The 21912-nt window shown below is 37.8% G+C and overlaps 1 protein-coding gene across 1 annotated transcript; it reads left to right on the top strand.

Annotated features, from left to right (window-relative positions):
* Positions 1–1515: 1515 nt before the first annotated feature.
* LOC148830021 (dihydrofolate reductase) lies at positions 1516–16676 on the top strand. Its single transcript, XM_088923407.1, has 6 exons — positions 1516–1697; positions 5839–5888; positions 7911–8016; positions 11190–11316; positions 13507–13622; positions 14343–16676. The coding sequence occupies exons 1-6, from the start codon at positions 1591–1593 to the stop codon at positions 14422–14424; spliced, it is 588 nt and encodes a 195-aa protein (XP_088779533.1). The 5' UTR covers positions 1516–1590; the 3' UTR covers positions 14425–16676.
* Positions 16677–21912: the final 5236 nt, after the last annotated feature.

Genomic DNA, 21912 nt, shown 5'->3' with positions numbered 1-21912 from the left:
AACAAATCTACGATGAGGAAAATTACATTTTTTGTCACAGGTGCACTGACACCTTATTGAATATGGCTCTATTCATTATGCTGATTGACATTTCTTCATCGGCAGGGGATCTTACGTGAGATGCCCGACTGTGGCCACTGGTGGGAACACACTGTACATGTGCATGTTTTGCACCAGGTTGTAAGGCGTGTCTTGTGCGATGGTGTGCCATTTGTCTCGTACAGCCTGGGCAAGCATGTGCCAGTTCACTGGTCTTCCAGGGTTAGGTACCACACGTCATCCCAGCTAATCCCACTGGAATTGAAGCGTGACAACCTGGGCATACACAGCATAACTGTCACAACTGCTTGCAAGAAAGCTGATTTAAGATGAGTGGTGTAAGGACATGCACTGTCGTGCTGGGATGTCGTCAAGTCGGGATGAGTCTGCAGCAGATGAGGTCCCAGGACTTATTAATGTCGCATCATTGCTGTCAGGTCACCATCAATCAGATGAAGCTCTGTAGTGTCTACTCCTGCCCAGGAGCTCCTTATAGTTTAATCAGTTTTACACAACAATCACCATGTTGTTCTGCTCAGCTGTGCCACACTCACTGATGGCTGTGGCTGAAGAGCAGGGTACCCTGACAAGTGTGAGTTTGTTCTTTTCACCAGGCTTAATATTTTATGAAATACAAGCATAGTGATATTTTGATGATCAGTTTGTGTGAGACAACTACAAAAGACAATTCATTCATTAGGCCTTTTAGAAAACTAGATAACATTTTCTGGTAATAGTGCCTATTCTCGGACATTATGTAATAGACACACTCCGCAAAGACGAGAGAAACAAGTAAAAGATAAAAGGTACATGATTTAAGAGGCTCTGTGGGTTATTTTGGTGACGCGATTTAAAATTACATTTTAAAACCGATAGTAAACTTGGCTTCAGCGTTTTCCTATTCACAGACGAAGTCGTCGGAAGAATTTAAAATACGAAATTGCTATTCGCTGCGTGTATCCAGGAGCTTCAAATTGTCGCTATACTACCTCTATAAATAGTTCTGTCCCTTTTTTAAAAAAAATAAACTAAATATCGTTCGGCAATAAGAAAAAAAACATCGCATCACTATCGATTTCTAAAAGTATTAGGTAAATATGTATTGCAACTTCGTTATTCTAAACTACTGTACTGCATGTGCTCAGACATAATACATGTTAATTCTATATCACTGCAAGTATCGCATTTAAAACCCCCTCCAAAGCATTACCACTGCTAAACTGAGCTTCATTTGTCACAGTTTTACACAATTTCCATGAGAGTCCATGGCAAGTATATAAAAACTGGGTGCAGGCAGCTACCGACGCACGATCCCGCAAACCGCGGTTATGTGCTGCTGAGCAAAATGTGCGAATAATTACATGACGTAACCTTCGCGGAGAGGGTCACGTGATATGACACACGCGTCATCCGTATTTATTTCCTCCCAAATGTTGGCATCTTGCGTATGTGCTCCGCTGTGCAGTCCCCTTCTCTGATCAATCTGTTGCACAGAGGGTTTTACAAAAGTTGCTCAGCGGAACACGGTCGGTGGGGATTTGAACTGGCAAGATGAGCGACTGTGAAGGCAAAGTTAATCACAAATCGATCAGGCTGATCGCTGCCGCTTGTAACGGTATGGGGATTGGGAAAGACGGGTTTTTACCCTGGAGTCTGCCGTAAGTAACAGAACACAGTTTAATTCCAACTTAATATCGCCGCGTTATGTCCTGTGTAATACACAATAAATGGTTGAGTTTTACATTTTGAGCTGGTGTTTTTTTATTTCTCTAAACAGTTTGTGGTGGTGCGCTGGAAAAAGGTTAGAGGAATTGAAACAGCATGATGCTAGTATTTGCTGCTGTCTTTAATGAATTGCATTTGTCTTTGATACTGTACGCAAAACACATGCATGCACTCGTGAAACTGCTTGAATTCACGAATGAGTTGTAGCTGTAGGTATTTTGTTTGTGGAAACCACAGGTTTTAGGGAACTTCCTCGTTACCTGTTGTGTAAGGCAGAGTAATCCCCCAGCAGTGGACCGTTATAGTATATATTAGTATATAATACAGTACATATATAGTGTATATTAGGAGCACAGTGAGACATTCTATTTTTAGAATTGTCATACATAAAATGTAAAGAGTGACATTAAATAATGGATAACTAAGAAACAATAGTTATATATAAATAATCAAAATATTATGTCCTATCGCATGTAAATATTATAAACAATAAGTTCTGGGTCGCTTCAGTACAAATCTAAATGTAAAAAGTCCCAAATCTGCTTATTTGGATCTAGAAACATTGTGGCTGTGTATCCAGTCCTTAGTAATTTAGAAGTCACGAATATATGATAAAATAGAAGTTTAAGATGGCCTGTAGTTTTCATTTAAGTGGTGGTGAAACTTTTTTGAACATCACAAAGAAGACTTAAATAATATTTTAGGCAAATGCTTTCTACACCAGATTTTTTTTTATTCTTTTAGAATAGGACTGAGAAATGCTTTTATTAACATTCAATTGTTCAGATACGACAGAAGAACTGTAAAAGAATTTATCTGGGAATTTGTCTTGCTGTGCCCATGTTTCTGCACTGAGCAGAAGAACCAGTCTGATGTGACAAACACAATTTACAGTTCATGTCATGTATGTGCCATGGTCAAAAATTAAGGTTTTGTGCACAAAAGCCAGACAGAACAGACTCGTTTGTTATAGTAGTAAGGATTGGTGTAGACCATTCCTGCTTACAGAACTTTTCTTATCCAAACTAAATAATTTGCTTTAAATTAATTTGCAAACCGTTTAATAATTAAACTATTTGGAGTGTCAATGACATAATTATAAAAATTAGTAGTCTAAAAAGTCATGCTTCTAAAGCGTGGTGTTTGAGCACATTATAAATAGTGTTAGAGGATTGCGATGTTCATTCTGGAAGGATATACTTCTCTTTAAAATGCAATTAGCAGTCATTGTGTTGATCCCAGCTAAATCCCCGTTTAGCAAAACTGATTTATGTTGACCTTTGAGTATTGTACATTTTTTATTTCTGTTTGAAAATAAATACCTAAAAACCATCATTGTGATTATTATAAAGTACATCCTTTTCTATGGAAAATAATACAGTCAGATGTCTCATTCTGGAACTGGAATAACAATGCACCATCACATGTACTGCAGGGCTGAAATGTGAGATGTGCTTTTCCATTATACTGAAATGAACAAGTGTCTTAACATCTCATTCATACATCCATCCATTTTCTATCCACTTCATCAAATTCAGGGTTGTGGGTGTCCGGAGCCTAACCCAGCCAGCAACAGGCATGAGGCAGATACAAACACAGACAGGCACACACCCACACCACTGCCAGTTGTCCCAGAAGCTAATTGCTGACAAAAATAAGCCTCCAGCCATAACAAATCCACTTTCTACTTAGCTGTGAAGCTCCAGGACTGAATTGCAAGTTAAACTCTGAGATTGATGATCAGCATCTCTTGTAAACTCTGAGGTTGCTGATGAAGCAAGACATTCAACAGCTGTCATTTGAAGCAGAAAGCTGCTCTCTCACCTTGTTTCATAATTGGAGTTTTTTGTTTCTAATTGGGATGTTATGTGGCATTGATGTTAGGAAATAGTAGTAAGAACCCTATGCAGAAAACCAGGGCGATCTCCAGAGGCGCAGTCTATGGAACAATCCGAGGTCCGAAAGCCGAAGGTAGACGAGCTGGTGCAAAAGAACGAAAACCAGAAGAGGAGCCGTGAGGAAGCTGAGAGTCGAAACCAGAGCGAGAACCAAAGTACCAAAACAAAACCAGGAGACGCAGTCAGAGAACAAACCAGGGTCAGGAAGCCAGAAACCAAGTAGTAGGTAATCACGAGAATCGTAGTAGCTCTAGACAGGAAAAACCCTAATACTGAGCACAGGGGAGAGTGTGAAGCAGCATTAAACTGCTCTGGGATCATCTGGAGAAAAGCGACCAGATTCATTATTGGGCTTAAGGCTATGTCCTCCACTGACAGGTAGAAAGATCTTAATCATTTTAGTCTCTAACAAATTAGACTACAAGGGGGCCTACTGTACATGTATTCAGAATCCTCTAGAGCACTGAAGAAGTCAACACAGTAGAGTTCCTCAGAATGAGCAGTGAAACACAAACAACATGGAACAAATGGAACCTGTGTGGAGGTGCATTAGCAACTAAAGAAAAGAGATTTAGGGTGCACAGATCCAAAATCGGCCACAGAGAGCCACCATTTCTTGGATCAAGGAGTTGTGTTGAATAAATATTCTTGCTCCTGTGAGGAAAGGAATGTACTGCTGATAAGAAGGAAGCCACCCCTCAAAATGGACATCCTGGCAGCCTCCACTGGTCACTGCTGTGAAACTGGAGGTGGTAGCCTCTGATGTAGTCTGTCCTATCCATAGGTCAGGGTTGATAGTTTTTATCATAGTAGCTGGTCTGTGCAACCCTAAAGGTTTACTGAGCAGGGGGATGTGCCAGAGCATCCTGTGGCCTGCTCAGAAATGTCTAAGATGTCTACTGACTGGCATCTTGGTGAAGGTGGTGATTCAACCCAGCCAAAGCAGACAGTTGTGACGACTTTGTTGATACCTGAAACGGGTGAAAAGCTCATTGAGCACAGGGACAGAAGTATGGTATGACAAGCTGGGCCATCCAGATCAATATTCGGGAGCTGTCAAGCAAAGGTGGCAGCAGATCTACTGAGTGGTGGAATGCTCATTGAGACCATCTAGTTCAAGGCAATATGAAGCTATTTTGATAAAGTGGAGGTTGAGCGTCCTAATGAATGCCCATGAGTCTTTGATTCCAGGATACTCATGACAAGTTCAAGGTATAGAGGGGGTCATCGAGTACTTGTAAATACCTCATACACAAATGATGACCAGGAAGGGAGCCATGGATGAGATCCCTTGTAGAAATGGCCTAGAGAAATGAGTATGCCAAATGTGGTTAGAGAGGAGTATTCGAAAAAAAGAAGCCAAGGGCCCTACCTTAATAGCAGACAATTCACGGCACCAGTGACAGATTCAAATAAAAAAGACAAAATCCAGAGCACAAGAAACTAGGCCAAGGCCAATCCAGGCAATAACGGGGAGCTCGGCGAGCACTTTGCCATTTTTGCAGTGAGGCTAATAATGGTGTAAATTAAGCCATGTCACCCCTGGTTGTGTACAAAAACGGCAGGCCAGAGTGAGAGTGATCTGTGATAGGGTACCTTCCTGTTGATATTAAATGCATTCTGTCCTTGAAAGTGAACCAAGGTTTTCCTTAAAAATGCTGTACAATGAACTACAGCAGATCAGTTACCTCCAGAACATTTCATTGTCACGTGGTGCACAGCAGAGGCCGTACCAGCAGCAAACCATACAAAGAGCATAGAAAACTCCTACACAAATCATGATTTTAATTTCCCAGACTGCATGCAAAGAAAAAAAAAGTTAGTTTGCTTTTGAAAAAAAACTAATGATGGACTGCATTTTACAAATTGGATTTTCCATTAAAAATCAATTTCAGGCAAGGTGTGTAAAAAAATGCTAAAATTGTGTGTTGTTGGAGAGCATGAGTATCCAGCTTGCTGTGAGCTGTGGAGCAGTTTCAAAAAGCATTACCGCATGTACAGGATTTCCTGCAGAGCTTTGTATAAAGTCCCATCAGTTGATTGAGACTTGGTGTTCTAGAATTGCATCATTAAATTAATTGCACTACTAAATTGTATTTTCAAAACTACTAATACAACAATAAAGTGTATTTTCTATACTACTTATAAACTACTAAATTATTTTTTTTTTCAACAGGAAGGAATTTAAATTCTTTTTGGACACCATCACCTCTGTTTCCAGTCCAGGTAACACTTGGAAATCATAGTGGGGTGCTTTCTTCTTACAGAATTGTATATACTGTAAGTTCAGTTTAAGTTTAAAACAGTGTTTCAGTGTGAAAGATAATAAAGGAGAGAACACTATTGTATTTTGAAAGTGCCAGGTTAAGTTTTATGAACTAAGAATATATTTCAGGAGTGTTGTAAGACCCTTTTTGAAATACAGTAGTGTCTCGACATTCAAGAGGGTTTGATGCAGAGAACCATCGTGAACAACAAATTTGCATAAGCACTTTGAGTAGTGTCCAAAAAAGCACTATTTAACTGTAAGGATATGTATTATTATTTTGTATATAACTAAATTCACCCCTGTACAATCATATAATGTACTACAGTAACCCTTCTTTATATGATAAAATAACATTGATCCACTAAAACAAACAACAGTAATCACAAAGTGGGTGTAACCAGCTAAAATAAACAACATGAATCCCTTGGGCATATAATGTGGGCACTTGGGCAGGGGGCAGAGAGAGGCTCACTCACTAAACAGGTTAATCTCATGATTCCAGTCTGGTATGCAGCTAATTTGAAAGTTGCTGTTAACAACCTTTGGCTCTGTTTCATACCACTCTGCTTTTTTTCCATCCAAAACCCTATCAAATTGAAAATAAGCGAATTCCCAAATGTTAAATTCCAGGCAATACCAAGAGCTCGGCTGTCAGATGTCGACACCCTACTGTAATCACATATTGAAAACAAGTAGGTTTATATATCCTGTATGCATCTGAACACGACTACAGTAGGTATTTTTCAGGTGGAAGTTATAATGGCATTCAGAAGCTTATACTGTGTAATCTGTAACAGTTCATAGTGAGTTTCTTTTAAAATAATGTAAATTTGCCTATTACTTGGTTTGGTAGTTAGTAACTAATCGATCCAAGGATTTCATCCAGCTATCTTTTGAAAGAAGCTTGAGAATCAGCTTCAACAAAATGGCTGGAGAGTTTGTTCCGTACTCCCACAACCCTTTGAGTAAATAAGTGCCTTTGTTTATAGAAACATACATTATATGGACTTAACAATCACATCTTCATTGAAACCTACTGCTACATCTCCACGTCCTGCCAGGGAGAAACGTACCTGCATTGCTCGGCTTCTGCTGACATTTGTAAGAATCCAATATTTTGACACTACGACTATTATGTTGCTAGAAGACTAAAACTAACCACAAACTCGAAGCTTCCCGACACAGGCCTTTTGTGCTTGGTGAGCTGAGTGCTTCTTCATCCAAGTGATCCCTTCTATAGCTTATGCCTTTAGAAAAACAACATAACAAATATTATAAACCAAAGGAGTTTGTTTGGTCTGTTCCATGTTTGTTTGCTTGCTTTGTCCAGCTGTTTATTGATGGATTCCAGTAAATTCATGGCTGCATTGTTTATTCCAGACCCCGTCTACTCATTGTGGAAAGACATGCCTCCTGTTTTCTGTTTAAACTGGAATTCCTTTATATTTCTACCTGTGATCGACCTGTGACACATTGAAACATCAACGTTTGCTGTAGCCTGTGGTAGTTTCCTGTCAATACCCTGGTGAACTTTGAATATGTGAATCAAATATGCTCTTTTGTGCTTCCACTGGGTGTTCAAGTAACAGCATGGCCTTGTGTTCACACCAGTGAGCTCTTGTCTGTAGTTTCTACTGGATGAGATGTGTAGGATCCCCAAGGCCATTGTCTCACTCACACATTCTTTTAAAATTTCTATTTATTACTTGTACTGACTCAGCATTGATCTTGGTCAGTCTGACATGGCTACATTGACATATTTAGCTTTGATTGTAACAGAGATTGTGTTTTGTGATATATTGACCAGGTGTTTTTTTAGCCTTAAATGAAAACTAGAATAAAAAAAAATATTTTATGTTTCCAGCGAAATGAAAACCAGAACTGAAGTTAAATAAGCTTGAAGATGTTCTGAAATGCACTGAGCATTAAACTCAAGTTAGTGGGTGTGACAGTCATCCCTCATGTTTCTGCTTCCCCAGGCAAGAGAAACCTGCTGATTTGGGGGAAACAGTGCTGGGTGTCCTTCCCAGAGAGTCTGCATCCCCTGGCGAACTGCATTCATGTGGTCTTGAGCAGGACCATGGGGTAAGTCATCTGACAGAGAGAGAGGAGCCTGGCAGTCAGACTGTCATCTTCCCTCTAGCTTCCTTGAGACTCTTCACTGTTAACCAGCAAAATCTAGATTTCCACGGTAACATCAACAATATAAGTCTTTACTGATAATGTTTCCTTTATACATACTAATATAAATTATCCGTATAATCAAGAGAACCCTTACAGTCTCTCAGTCTTCTACTGCTTCTGCAGCGTAAACTCTTTTCATCTCAGTTTTCCATTACATTGTGTTCCGTGATTCCCTGTATCCCAGATCAAAAGGATTTGATGATACCACCATTAAATGCTATGCTCCTGGGGAAAACAAAGGTCATATCCTTTCACAAAAGTACAGTTTAAGTAAACTGAATTGTGATCCTGAAGATTAAAATTTACCTTTCACCACGACAATAACCCAAGAACACGTCCAAAGTTACATACAGTATAGTGGGTTATCAAGACAAAAGTGAATGTCCTTGAGTGGCTCAGTCAAAATTCTGACTTGAATCTGATGGAAAAATTTGTGACCCCTTAAAAATTGCTGAACATTTTCATGGACACTTCTCAACCAACTTGATAGAATTTTAGCAGGTCTGGAATGAAGAATGGGTGAAAATTGCACCATCCCGATGAGCAATATTGGTGGAGACTTATCCAAAAAGACCTAGAACTATATTTAGTGCCATAGGTGCTTCCATCAGACTCAGGGGCCTCTCAGTGACCTGCACCTTTTTGAACCGGGCCTTTTCTGTCATCTAGTTATTTGTTGTGATTTTGAGGTTTTAATTACTACTCACAAGTTCTTCTGTCAGGGGCCTTTAGTTAGCTAGACATGAGGATTCCATTATGCTGTACAACTACACTATGGGTGGAATTTTAGATTTTGTTAGTTCTACAAAAAATTGCAGAAAATTGCTGAAAATTTGTTAACACATCACCCCACTTGAATACAACAACCAGCTTTGCCCCATGAAAACTCTGAATCGGTACAAAAACAAAAAACTGGGACATGCAGGCCTTTCAAAAAGTGTTCACCCTCTTATTTATAAAAGTGAATATTTTAAGTATTCACTTTAAAAATGTGTATGCATCATTGGAAGGCAGTGAATACTTTTGCAAGGCACTGTAGATAAGGTGACACTGGCCAATCTCTTCATTTAGTTGTCTTCAAAATGCACTAATAATCACACAATGCAATATTGTGATTCTGATTGAAGAAGGGAAGACAAAACTTCTTTTCCACAAGTTAGCATCTCCTAACTCCAAGTAAGAAAAGAACCCTACAAGAGTCTGTTGCCTAATGCAATTGGTTTTCTTAGATCTTGTCATCTAAAGCTGATAAACTCCTGGGTCAGGCTGAGTTTTGTGAGAATTATTTATGTACTCTCCAACTTAGTGCATCTCATCTTGTGGAGTTTCATGCAGCCCCTCCTCAGCAGCTGTCTGAAATGATAAATTAAGCCTGTCCCCACCACATGATATTGGATCCTATTTCCACTGTTTTGCTCAAATTTGTTCAAATTTTAGCATTTTGTTTCCCTTGGTAACAGATATAATCCATAGATAATAAAGAATCAGAATTATTAACTTGGCCCTTAAACATGCAGTTGTGAAGCCTCTGTTAAAAAAGCAGAACTTGGACTAACCCTATTCTGGAGTCCATTCATCCACTGTTTAACTGCTTTACCCAATGTAGTCTCATGGAAGGGTCGAATTCTATCATGGCAAGCAATGGGTCCAAGGCAGGATACACCCTGAAGAGAACTCCAGTCCATCTTTTACCATCTTCGTTTACCATCCAGTCCGGTAAACGGTACCAAAGCATTCGGTCCAAGTCCAGCAGACTACTTTTACCTCCAGGCAATAAGACTGCTAAATAGCCAACCTGTAGCTCCTTAGCAAATCACCTGTAATGGCTACATGGACACACAATTCTCACTATATTCAGCATAACTGCACTACATGTATATATTGCATACACCATGGACACATAACAGCTCTACTCACATTGAGTTTTATTCAATTTAAAAAATGTAACTTCAATTTTGTGATTTTTGTGTTTTTGTGATTTTTGTGATTCTTGTAATTTTTGTGAGCTCGCAGAAAAAGACATTTCATTGCCAGCAACTACTGCTGCACGCCGTATTGTTGTGCATTTGATAAATAAACTTTGATTTGATTTGATTTTTTTTATTTGATCTGAAGGCACCCACAGACACACACACACTCACACCAGGGCCAATATCCCCTAAACCCAATAACCTTGCCAGTATGTCTTTGGACTGTGGAAGGAAACCCATATGAACACCAGAACAACAGGAACTTCACTCAGACAGCACCCCAGGAATTGAACCCAGGGCCCCAGCACTGTGAGGTAGCCATGCTAAACATAGCACCACTGTGCCACTCTGTAGTTATCAGCCAATATTTTAATTTACTAGTTCAAGTAGGGAGTTGCGTCAGCATGCATAGGCTGCAAATAAGCAAGTAAAGGTTTATTCCATGCTCAAAAGGCAAGAAACACAAGATTTCTAAGGAGCCTTCTAAGGGTGTGTTGAAGAAGGCTCCATAGCCGAGATGTGTTTCATTTGTTCTCTTTTCAGCATGGAATAAACCTTTACTTGTTCCTTTTTAATTTACTATTCTTGACAGAGGTTCTAGGTTGGATTGTTGCTGTTCAGATGCATGCTCACCTGTCAGCCAATAAGTATGATGTAAAATATGATGTATTTAACTTCACTTCAGTTGCTGAATACATTGTACAGAAACAGCTCTTGTGAGGGTTACTAATGATCTGCTGATGACAGTTTTTTTTTGCCAATTCTTGTCTTTCTTCTGCTTGACAGCATCTGCTTTCAATACTGTTGATCGCCATCACACACCATCATGCTCAGTATATCAGAGAGGGCTGTTGGTGTCGCTGGAACTGTTTTGTTGTTGTTTGATATCATATCTAACTGAAAGAAAACAATGTTATAATTTGTCATTTGTCAAATTATTGTTATAATTTGTTTGGTCACATCTGGTGCCCCACAAGGCTGTATTTTTGGTTCAATTCATTGCTGTACTGATGACACCCACATTTACATTTAAAGTCTGCTGCATACAATATAGTTTGCTTAATGATAGAAAAGTCTAACTCTCGACTCTCGATTTTTTTACAGCTGTGTGCCAGACCATGCTCACTATCTCTGCCATGACTTACCAAGTGTGATACAGTTAGGATCTACCCATCCTCTCAGTGATAAGATTGAAACCATCTGGATCTTAGGTGGGGCTGAGTTATATAAAGTGAGTATATCAAAAAATTACTCAAAATGTCTTTATTAATAACTATCTAGCCCGTTTGAATAACACTTTTTACTGCTTAAAATTGAAATAGAGTTTTCTCAACCCATTTTAAAATAGTATTCAGTCCAAGGGTCTTCGCATAAGAACATAAGAAAGGTGACAAAATTGTTTCATAGCTGATTGAATCTAAAATGTCATTGAGCCCACTTCTTGAAGTAGTCCAGACACAGGCATCAGTCACCTGGCGGTTCTTGGTACTCACAGTTCTTGTGTAAAGAAGTGTTTCCTAATCTCTGTCCTAAATAGATTCCCTTTTATTTTCCAGTTGTAAACTCAGTGTCTTTGTTTCACTATCGAGTGTGACACAGTCCTCTGGGCTGATCCTATCTATATTACTTAGGATATTATATTCTTGGATTAAATGTTTTCAGTCTTCTCTGTTCTAGGTTAAATAGATGTAATTTATAATGCCATTCCTCTCATCAAGTACAAATGGAATTAGCAAGATATTATGAGAATCTAAATATGTAAATCAGAACAATTGACCTAAAATAGATTCTTTGGTACACCACTGCTTACGCTACCTCAATTTGATTAAAGGTTTTGTCACATAAGTTATCCATTTAGTTAACCAGTTCTGGGTTCATACAGTGCATTACCCTTGATTCCTGTAGCTTTTAATTTTAGAATTAACCTTTAATGAGGGATCTTGTCAAAAACAATAAACAAGCAAACATTGTATAAGAAAACATACTTGAAACAATAGAATTTAAATCAAGGAATGTTATTTTAAAATTGTGCAGTGCAAGAATTTAGAATGTACTGTTCAATTTTGGCCACCATGTTAGAAAAATATATTACTGCTCTGGAATCAGTCCAGAGAAAAGCAATCAAAAACCTCAGACTTAAAGGGATGTTCTACAACATCAAAATCAATAGTTAAACATTAACATTAAAGGATAGAAACGGAAACTAAGGGAAAGTTGATTGAAATGAAAAAGTATAAGTGTACTCTCACCTTGGCTTGAGTTTTGAGCTCAGGGGCCCTTCTTACTCAATTTAAAGAGATATGTGTAATTCTGCTTTTTGTATAGTAAGTTTCAATAAGCAGCGACAGACCAGTGTTGTGCCCTTATTATGGCTCATCAGCATGGCCTAGGTGTATTTCTACTAATCTTTTATAGGGTTCACATAAGGAACACCTTATAGGGTTATTTTTTAAGAAGCAGAATTTGCTGTGAATTACATGAGAAGTCTCTTTAGAGATTTCTCCCTTATAGTATTGAGATTGGATATTAAAAAAAGGTTAATGCTATTCAATGCTTCCACATCCCAAAATTCATCACAAATTCTGCTTGCTGTTATAAACCCCATAACCCTAATACTATATGGAAACCATAACAGGGTTTCCTTACTCTAAGATATAATAGTGACGTGAGTGACCAATTCAAAGTATATTCTCTCTGATATGCAAGAGTAGACTGTATCTGCTTTAGCTTACTTGAATTGGCTCCCTGTGGGTTTCAGAATAAGATGAAAACACTGCTGCTCTCCCTTAAGGGCTAAAATAGTTTGACTCCTGACTAGTGAAACATTGGACATTCTTTCAGTTCCCAATATGAGGCTCTCACCTCTGGTCGACCCTGAAGGTCTGTGTTTCCTGTTTTCTTGCTCCAGGGTTGTAGAATCTCCAAGCTCCTATCAGATCTTGCAAGTTAGTCAGCACTTTCCAACTCCACCTTAAGACACGTTTTTATTCACTAGTTTTTTTATTTTATTTAAGTTAATGTGTTAGTTTGTGTACCCATGATTTTGTTTTTGCCTGATTTTATCATAAACTGCCTTGAGATGCATCATGATAGGTGCTATATAAAATAAAAATGTGTTATTGTAATCAAGTCATTTTTTCGAACCAGAAACAAAAGCAACTGCTCTATTCTAAATAATTCTTAACGGGTAAATTAGACATGTTTCTTTGAATATGGAGTATGGAACAAGCTACCCAGCCCAGTGATTGAAGCTGATGGCCTGGTTTCCTTCATGAAAAGGCTGGATGAGCTTCTTGGATCAATTGGCTATTAACTGGTCTAAATGGGCTAAAAGAGCCAAATGGCTTCTTCTCATTTCTAACCTTTCTTATGTTCTTATAGATCAATAGCTTTTTAAACTATTTTTTTTAATCAAATATAGGAATCCTTGAAACATCCATGGTGTGACCACATCTACCTCACTCAGGTCATGGCAGATTTTGACTGTGACACGTTCTTCCCAGAGTTTGATCGGGAGATTTTCAAACTGCAGGATGAGTAAGAGCTCTTTTTATTTCTGATCGGTGTTGATTAATACTGTGTAAGGGTAAGCTGCCGTTACCCCAGTAGACCCCAGTAGTAGGTTTTGCAGTTCCCTGAGTTTCATCAAACAAGATGGGTCAGGACATTTTGTCAAAGTCAAAGTCATAATGTCAAAGTGGTGTTAGTATGATTCATTTTTACAACGTTATGTCAGCTGTGTTGTGTTCTACTATTATTCTACTGCAATTCCAAGCGCAACACAATTTTTCTCATAGAAATCGAAGTCACATACAGGGTCGTTTTAAAATGGAAATCGATACTCTGTTATTGGAAAACACTTTGAGCACCTTAACTATCTCAGACCCAGGTTCCAGTTGGAGAGACGATGGCTTCTGACCTTCTATGCTTGTGAAGACCAATGATCCCAAAGTTGCAGTAGTCATCTCTGTGCCTAAATTCATTTTGATAATTTATGAATTAAGAAAAATACAAAAGAATATACATTTCCTTTTGCGTTCTCATCTCTGAATTGTATTTTAGAGGATTAATTCAGCATCTTTTTGGATTAACATTTGTGAAATCAGAAAAGCTCTGTGAATGCAGTTCAATATTGTATATTGTATTATAGAAAAACAAAACATCTTAAAATTTCTAAATCTACAGCTATTCTAGTTCTTAATCCCAGTAATCCTACATAAGATGTTTTGTTTGTTTTTTTCTTTCCACAATTCCTAGGTTTCTTGGTGTGCCAAGTGAAATTCAAGAGGATCAAGGTATCAAGCTCAAATTTCAGGTTTTCAAGAAGGATATGCATTAGAAGAACTGATAAAAGAGGAATGATTTGAGTCTGAACCAAATTCAAGTGCACATTATGGAGGTATCTATAATTTTAAATACAAGATATAGCAAAAGGAATATCTATGTGCTGATCAAAAAATGTTGATTAATTAACTAATGAGAGTGCTTGGTCCAGTGATTATGGTGATGTGTTTTTTTCATAAGGTTCCTGTTTGCCATCTTTGTTTTACTCACTGTGTTACAGTAAGAAAGGCATTGAACCTCCTTGTGCTTTGTCAATTAGGTGAGAAGTAAAACTGAAATTATTTTGTAAAGGACTTTGTAACTGCAGCTACAGTGTGGTAAAAGTAAGTACACCCCCTTAAGATTTTTTTATGGTTTAACATATTGTGATGCCACATGGGGCAGCCTACAAAAAGAGGCACAAATTCTAGACAGGCCTGAGCACAGACATACCCTAAATACAAGACTAGAGGGATTTTATTCAATAATTTACTTTAGCCAGAAATTTGGCTCTTCAGCAGGATGCTGGGAAAAATATCCGTGAGCTCTTGCAGAAAAGCCCTTCCAGCCACTAGTCAGGGAAAAACGTCCACAGTGAGGAAAATTAGTTACCTGCACTGAGGAAAATATCAGTTTTTTGCTATGGCAGATTAAAGCTCTTCTGGCTACCTAGCCGGGAAAAACTTCAATGACTGCAGCAGGCGACAGGGTTTTCCAGCTCTCACACTGGAAAAGAGCCCGTAGACAGGTGACAGGTTCAGCCTTTCCAAGCAGAGACCAGGGTTATCCAGCAGAGTTTATCCTTGGCCTCTATTCCTGGTCATTACCCTCTTCCTCTCTACTCGGCACTGTATTTATCTGGTCTGAAGCAGGATGCACAGCTGATCCTGCTTCAGTGATTGCTGGCCCTGTCAATTCACCTCTGATTTGCACACTGCCATGTTGGGCATCACAATATTTAGACATACAGTATTTGACCTTCATCTGTTCCTAATAGTAGATAAAACTAGCATCATTTGACAAAGATTCTACTTTTGCCACTATATAAATAAATCAGCCATCTTTTAATATCTTTGTGTGAAAAAGTAAGTGCAGCCTTACTTTTGGTTCAGTAACCTGTGGTACCTGTTTAGTGGTAATAATGTAAGTTAAAAGCTTCCAGAAACAGTTGATCAGTCGCTCACATCAAATGGGAGGTTTCTGACTCGCACCTCCTTACAGAACAGCTTGTGATGTTTGAGGGCTCTGTTGTGTGCACAGTTCTCTTTAAGTCCCACCACAGCATTTCTGTGGGGTTTAGGTTTGGACATTGACTGGGCCATTCCAAATTTCTGATTTTGTTTTTCTTTTTTAGCCATTCATTCGAAGATTTGCTTAGGTTTTGGCTCATTAGACTGTTGCTTGATGCACTCTGAATTCAGCTTAGCGGTTAGACACATGGTCTCACATTTCCTCTAGAATACTCTGGCATGGTATGGAATGCCACCACTGTGCTTGATGGATGGTATAAGTTTCTTCCCCAGAACACATTGTTCCAGAACTCTTGTTTTTCATTTAAGTGCTGTTTTGCAAATGTAAGCAATTGAAGAGCAGGGTTTCCTCCTAGCTTTGCTTCCATGAAAGCCATTCTTATTCAATCTTTTCATGGTGATGATGGACTTATGAACAAGTTAACTTACGTTATCACAAACCTGAATGTGTAAGACCAAACTGACAAGGTTTCAGATTTTTATACAGATGGATAATGATGATGATCTAATCATTTTGCACAGTTTTGGCAGACCTGATTGTACATACCTTCTTAACTGAGACGGTAAAACTCAGTGCTCTTACTTTCTCATAAAAAGGTATTGAATGCTGGCTGATTTTTTTAAATTAAATAATGAAAAACAATTTGTGTATGATATTTATCAAATTAGGTTAATTTTTTTTGTACTATTAGGACTTGGTGAGGATTAGGTAAAGGTCACAAATGTTTAAATATGTGCAGTCATAAATTCTTAAGCAGGTGTACTTACATTTCACCACACTGTATTGATGTGTAGCTTGTCCAGAAATACGAATATGTTACTTAATATAAAAAACTTTTGATAAATAAGTAACTCTATGTTATATAAAATGTGTAACTAATGGATCTGATTGATTTTTCCTCCTTATCCCTTTTCTCCTGGTCCAATGTGGCATGTCACTGCAAGAGTTTAATAAACTCTTCTGGACTGTATTCTTGTCTTTTGAGAAATCATAAATGAAATAAATTTATTTTCTGTATTAGCCATGTTTAGATTGATTTATTTGCATTTGATCTGGAAGGTTTTGTTACTTTTGCTAAAAACCTTTGAAGTAATAGGATTCCCACATTTGAGAATATGAGTAAGAGTTTAGTTTTTGAGTTGGCACACCTGTCTTGTTTAGGGCTCCCATTAGTTAAACCAGTAGTTTTTAGTCCTTACCCTGGAGTAAGTCTTTACCACTGAATCTTGCAGTTTCAATTTCGATCTATTAACCACTCAGACTACTTCATAGGCTTAATTGAACTTCTTGATTAAACGTTAGAAATACTTTGACACGGTCTTTTATTTGCAGAGAAATGTCGCAAACTGAATGCCTCCAGTCTCCACTCTTTTTGCATACTGAGTGGTTGCTCCCTTAATTCTATCTAAATGTCTAATATTTTAGATGATCTATGAGTGTTGGGAGAGGTGGGAATTACTGTATAAGAAACTCAAACTGAAAAGGGAAGATTCTATATTCTGCAGGGGATCCCAGAACTAATTACTTATAGTCCACACACCTGAGTGAGATGAGGTGTGACTGCCAGACAGAGTTGATACTAATTGCTAACACCATCCAACTTCTTGGGAGCTGAAAAAAAGGTCTTAATGTAATTAGAGATCAATTGGGCTGCATAGATTAATCAATTTGCCTTAGTAGGTCTCAGCTGGAAAGAGTACAAGTCACTGAAACTGTGACTTGATGTTAACCTGAAGTCATGCAGCAGAGGTAGTACTTTTAGTACTACTATCTCAGAGATAGTAGAGTTTGTGAAGTTAGGGTTTTGCCATTTTGACCTCTGCAAAGCCCAAGGAATGTTTAAGAAATTAACTTCGCTCAGATTTACAATGGACTGCTTATAACATATGCCTTTTCAGTCCAACAGAGGTTTTAACCTAATGTAAGCATCAGATACAAAAGGGATTGTGAGAGCTTAAGGTTAAAGCATCTACTTTACCTGGGATTTGAATCTACTGTACAGCCCTCTGGTCAGGTGTCCAGATCTCTTATTACTACTCCACCAGTGAGCGCCCACTCTCATGTTTTGCTAAACTCTTTCACAAGGAAGGTGATCACACCTGTACATTTTAACCACAAACCAGGTCAAAACAGCAAAGAAAAGATCACTGCAATCCCCAAAAACTGCTATCAGTAGTTCTCTCTTTCAGCTGCTTTGTGACTGTCTTTTTAACACATTCGTAGTATTTCAGATTTGTGGTTGCTTACCCTGGTATAGCAGGAACACTGTGTCGTCTTAATCACAGGCTTATTGATTTCTGTTTCTTATCCAGGACATATTTTTAAAGTTGCTACTGATTCTTAAGGGTAAATGGAATTTGTAATGGACATCACCCCTGTACCAACGTTTGACTTTCAGAACTTTTAAAACATTGAGGCATGTTGCCTGAACTGGAGCTCTGCAGAAGGAAACAAAGCTCAATGTGAGCTTGTCTGATAGTGTCATTTCCATCTGTCTTTCTTCATCTTAAATTGAGCACTTAATTAAGAAGTGTTGTATCAGAAATAAGGGTAAGAATTTTGAAAAGGGACTGACTTAAGTTGGAAACACTTCTATTTAATTAGAGAATGTTTTCAAATATCAGGAGTGTAGAATCAAGTTAACCAAAAGTAGTTAAATGAAGTAGTCAACTAGTACTAGATATTTAGATGTCAGCTTCAGTGAAAACCAGAAGATTTCAAACTTAGTTTCATAGACCACGGAATTCCATGTGGTTTTGAAAATGTATTTAATTTTTAAAGAAATATATTAATAAAAATGTATTTCTTTATTGTCCCTTTCTTTTGAGTTTAACTTAACCTTCCACTATTGCTATGTCAATACATGGAACCTAGGCACATTAAGTGCGATTGTGTTGACAAATTGAAGAATATTTAGGCTTTAAAAGAAACAGGAAGTTTATAGAGACTTAACAGTAAAAGCTGTTTTCAGAGCCATTTCAAATCACCTAAGAGCACCAATTGTAGAAGTTTTGGAGCTACATGTTTTTTTCTCCACAGATAAGTTCATCACTCAGTTATTACAGTTACTTCTTTAGATACAACTGTATGTATACACTGTACAGACTCTCATTTGAGTGTATAGATACAGTTTCACATAGTGTTTCAGGCTACTTTAGTGTTATTTCTCAAAATAAAATAATTATCTCCACTAGATGGAGACAATCCATGTTTTCCACTGATCTAGAGGAAAAAAAAGATGAGAACATCCAAGAATATTATTGTTTCTAGTGTATTCCACTCCAAGGTGATAAACAGGCTGAGCACCCAACATTCAAGCAGATATTCCAAGTAGTACTAATTAAACCCATTTTCATCACCCTATAAATTGAGTTAATTACTAAATTAGTTCCTAAATGTAAAAAAAGCAAATACATTTTACAAATGAGAGACTGTTTGGAGTGTCTAAGCTGTTTGGTAATTGAAAGCTAATTGATCTCAGGATCTCATCCTATTGGTTCTTGAAAGGACCTGGGGCCTCAACAACATACTGTAGCTGGGTTGCTGGTCCCAGACTCCCACAAGCCTTTGTGTAAGAATCTCCTGTTTTTGTTCTCAAATGCGCTTCCACATAGTTACCACCTGGGTCCCGTGGTTCGTGTTTCACTGTTGATTCTGAAGAAAACTGCTGGGTTCACACTGTCAGCGCCTTTGAGGAGTCTAAATACTTGTATCGGGTCCCCTCGTACTCTGCTCTGTTCAAGACTAAAAGGGTTCAGCTCCTTCAGCCTGTCCGTGTAGGACATTTCCTTCAGCTCCAGACTATATCTGGTTGCTCTTCTCAGGACTGATTTCAATGCAGATATATTTTTTATAATGTGGTGACCAAAACTGTACACAATATTCTAAAAGAGGTCTTACTTGTGTGTTATATGATTTTTACAAAACATCCCCTTTAATTTAAAGTTTTCCTAAACTTATGAGGTTTTATATACTGTATAGCCTCTTCCAGCACAGTTTCCTGTTTTTATTTATAGTTTGTTTTTGCCACTTGTATGCAAAATCCCTAATTTGTCTGCGATAAACATTGTTTTCTAAGTGTATCCACAGTCTTTGATTTTATTTAAATCTATTTAATTTAATTTGCTGATTCTGCAGTGTTAGTTAATCCTTCAGTTCTGATTTCATGTGTGAATGTGACTAATTTACTAACTATACCAGAATATAGATTACCGATATATTTAAAAAGAGTTGTGGTCCTAGTGCAGATCTCTGTGGTACTCCGCTAATTAGATTACTCCAATTTGAGTATTCTTCTCTAATCTGTATTCTCTGTTTAGCATTAATTGATTTTCAATCCAAACTCTTTAAAATGTACTAATCTCTTTTAAATTTTACTAATTTAGTTGCTAACAATGTTAGGTTTTATTCCTTATGAATATAATTCCAAATTGATTGTTCACAAAAATATTAACAAAACCCAATATTATGCATGAGCATTTAGAGTTACAATGATAATATACCATAATAATATAATAATCATTATCACAAATATTTGCATTGACTCAAGTGACCCCAGCTTTAGAACCACATTAACACAAACCTGTGACGATACAAGGGACTGGACAGCATGCCAGACCATCACAGGTCGCCCACACGTACACACAAGCACACAGAGACAATTCAGTGACGCCAGTTAATTAATTAGCATGTGTTGCATATGTTTGGGAGGTACCAGAGCACTAGGAGAAAATCCACACAATAGCATGGTGAACATGCAGACTTCACACAGAAAGTATCCAAGTATTGACATGAGCAGCATCGAATTAGCATACTGATTTTTACTTCAGACAAAAGCACAACCACAAAATTGTAGTGAGGGGATTTAATCTTCTGACAGATTTTCTAGCTTATTCATTCCAGAATCACTATATCTATTCAATATAAGAAATGTGTGTGAGGCAGTTAGAGAATTCAGACAGTGGATTTAATAATAATCCCATCCTGTTCGTGGGATTTAGATAACCATCCACTTTCAAAACGCTTTTCCCAAAACAGTGGAGCTGGAGCCTATCCCAGTAAGCAACAGGTGCAAGGCAGGATACACTGGAAAAGATGCCCATCCATCGCAGAGCAGACATACTGTACACAAACACAGACAGGTACAGTACATACAGTACTCACACCTGGGCCAATTTCCCCAGAAGCCAATTAATCTACCAGTATGTCTTTGGACTGTGGGAGGAAACTCATACAAACATGGGGCAAACATACAGACTCCACAAAGACAGCACCCAAGGTCCAGAATTGAATGCAGGACCCCTGCACTGAACGCTGTGTCCTGCCACTGTGCCATCCAGAATTTGGATATAAGGAAAATGATTCCAAGTGGTTTACTTTATGCTTCACAGAGCTAGACTATCTTAATATTGTTTAATATACTGTAGGTTAATATTGTCAGTTATTTAAAACAAAAACCTTTGTCATAATTTCAACCCCTGCTGAGTTTTGTTTGTTTTTCAATTAATTATGTCCTACAAAAAACTGCTACTGAGATTCAACAACACCTTAAGAAATATCAGAAACAACATGGAGAAAAAGTTCTTGAAAGATAATACACAGGAAAATCTACTCTCTGTGCCTGCTGCAGTTTGCATTTTGCTGTTACTGAAATGCAAATATAAACAGCAATCAAACTTATCTATCCCCTCATGCTCTATATGCCAAATCGAAGGCTTGAAGGAGTTATGTGAAAAAATCAGACGTCTGTTTGTCTATTTACACTGAGGTGTTGTAATCAAAAGAAGAATATGACAGTTAAAATGCCACAGATGCAGCAACACTGTGCTTGTCAAGGACAAGGACTGTCCTAGCATTATGGAGTATTTCCTATGAGAAGGCTTTTGCTCTCAGACACAGAAGGGAACTAATGTAATAAAGAGCCAGAGCTGAAAAAAATTAGACAAAATTGCTGAGCTTAGGTTCCGAAGCAGATATTAATTTCTGAAGATCTATATGACCTCGAAGACAGTATATTTACCACCTTAATTCCTTAACCTAGTTGTTACACTGCAGAAAATTACAGCTTTTAATTGCATATGCCATCTATTTTCATATTCATTGTGAATTATATGCAATAAACTCAACATGTAACATTTCCTAATAATACTGTATGTCATGTTTAAATGAAAAAGAACGATTTATACTCCCTTTTATTAACCTCATGCGCTTTCAGGTATAATTCAGCTTGACAACTTCACTGTTCTTAATAGAC

Source organism: Atractosteus spatula, chromosome 8 (assembly GCF_055471065.1).
Source record: "Atractosteus spatula isolate fAtrSpa1 chromosome 8, fAtrSpa1.hap1, whole genome shotgun sequence".
Taxonomy (NCBI): Eukaryota; Metazoa; Chordata; class Actinopteri; order Semionotiformes; family Lepisosteidae; genus Atractosteus; species Atractosteus spatula.
Note: the sequence above shows the minus strand (reverse complement) of the source record. Positions and strands in the feature narration are given on the sequence as shown.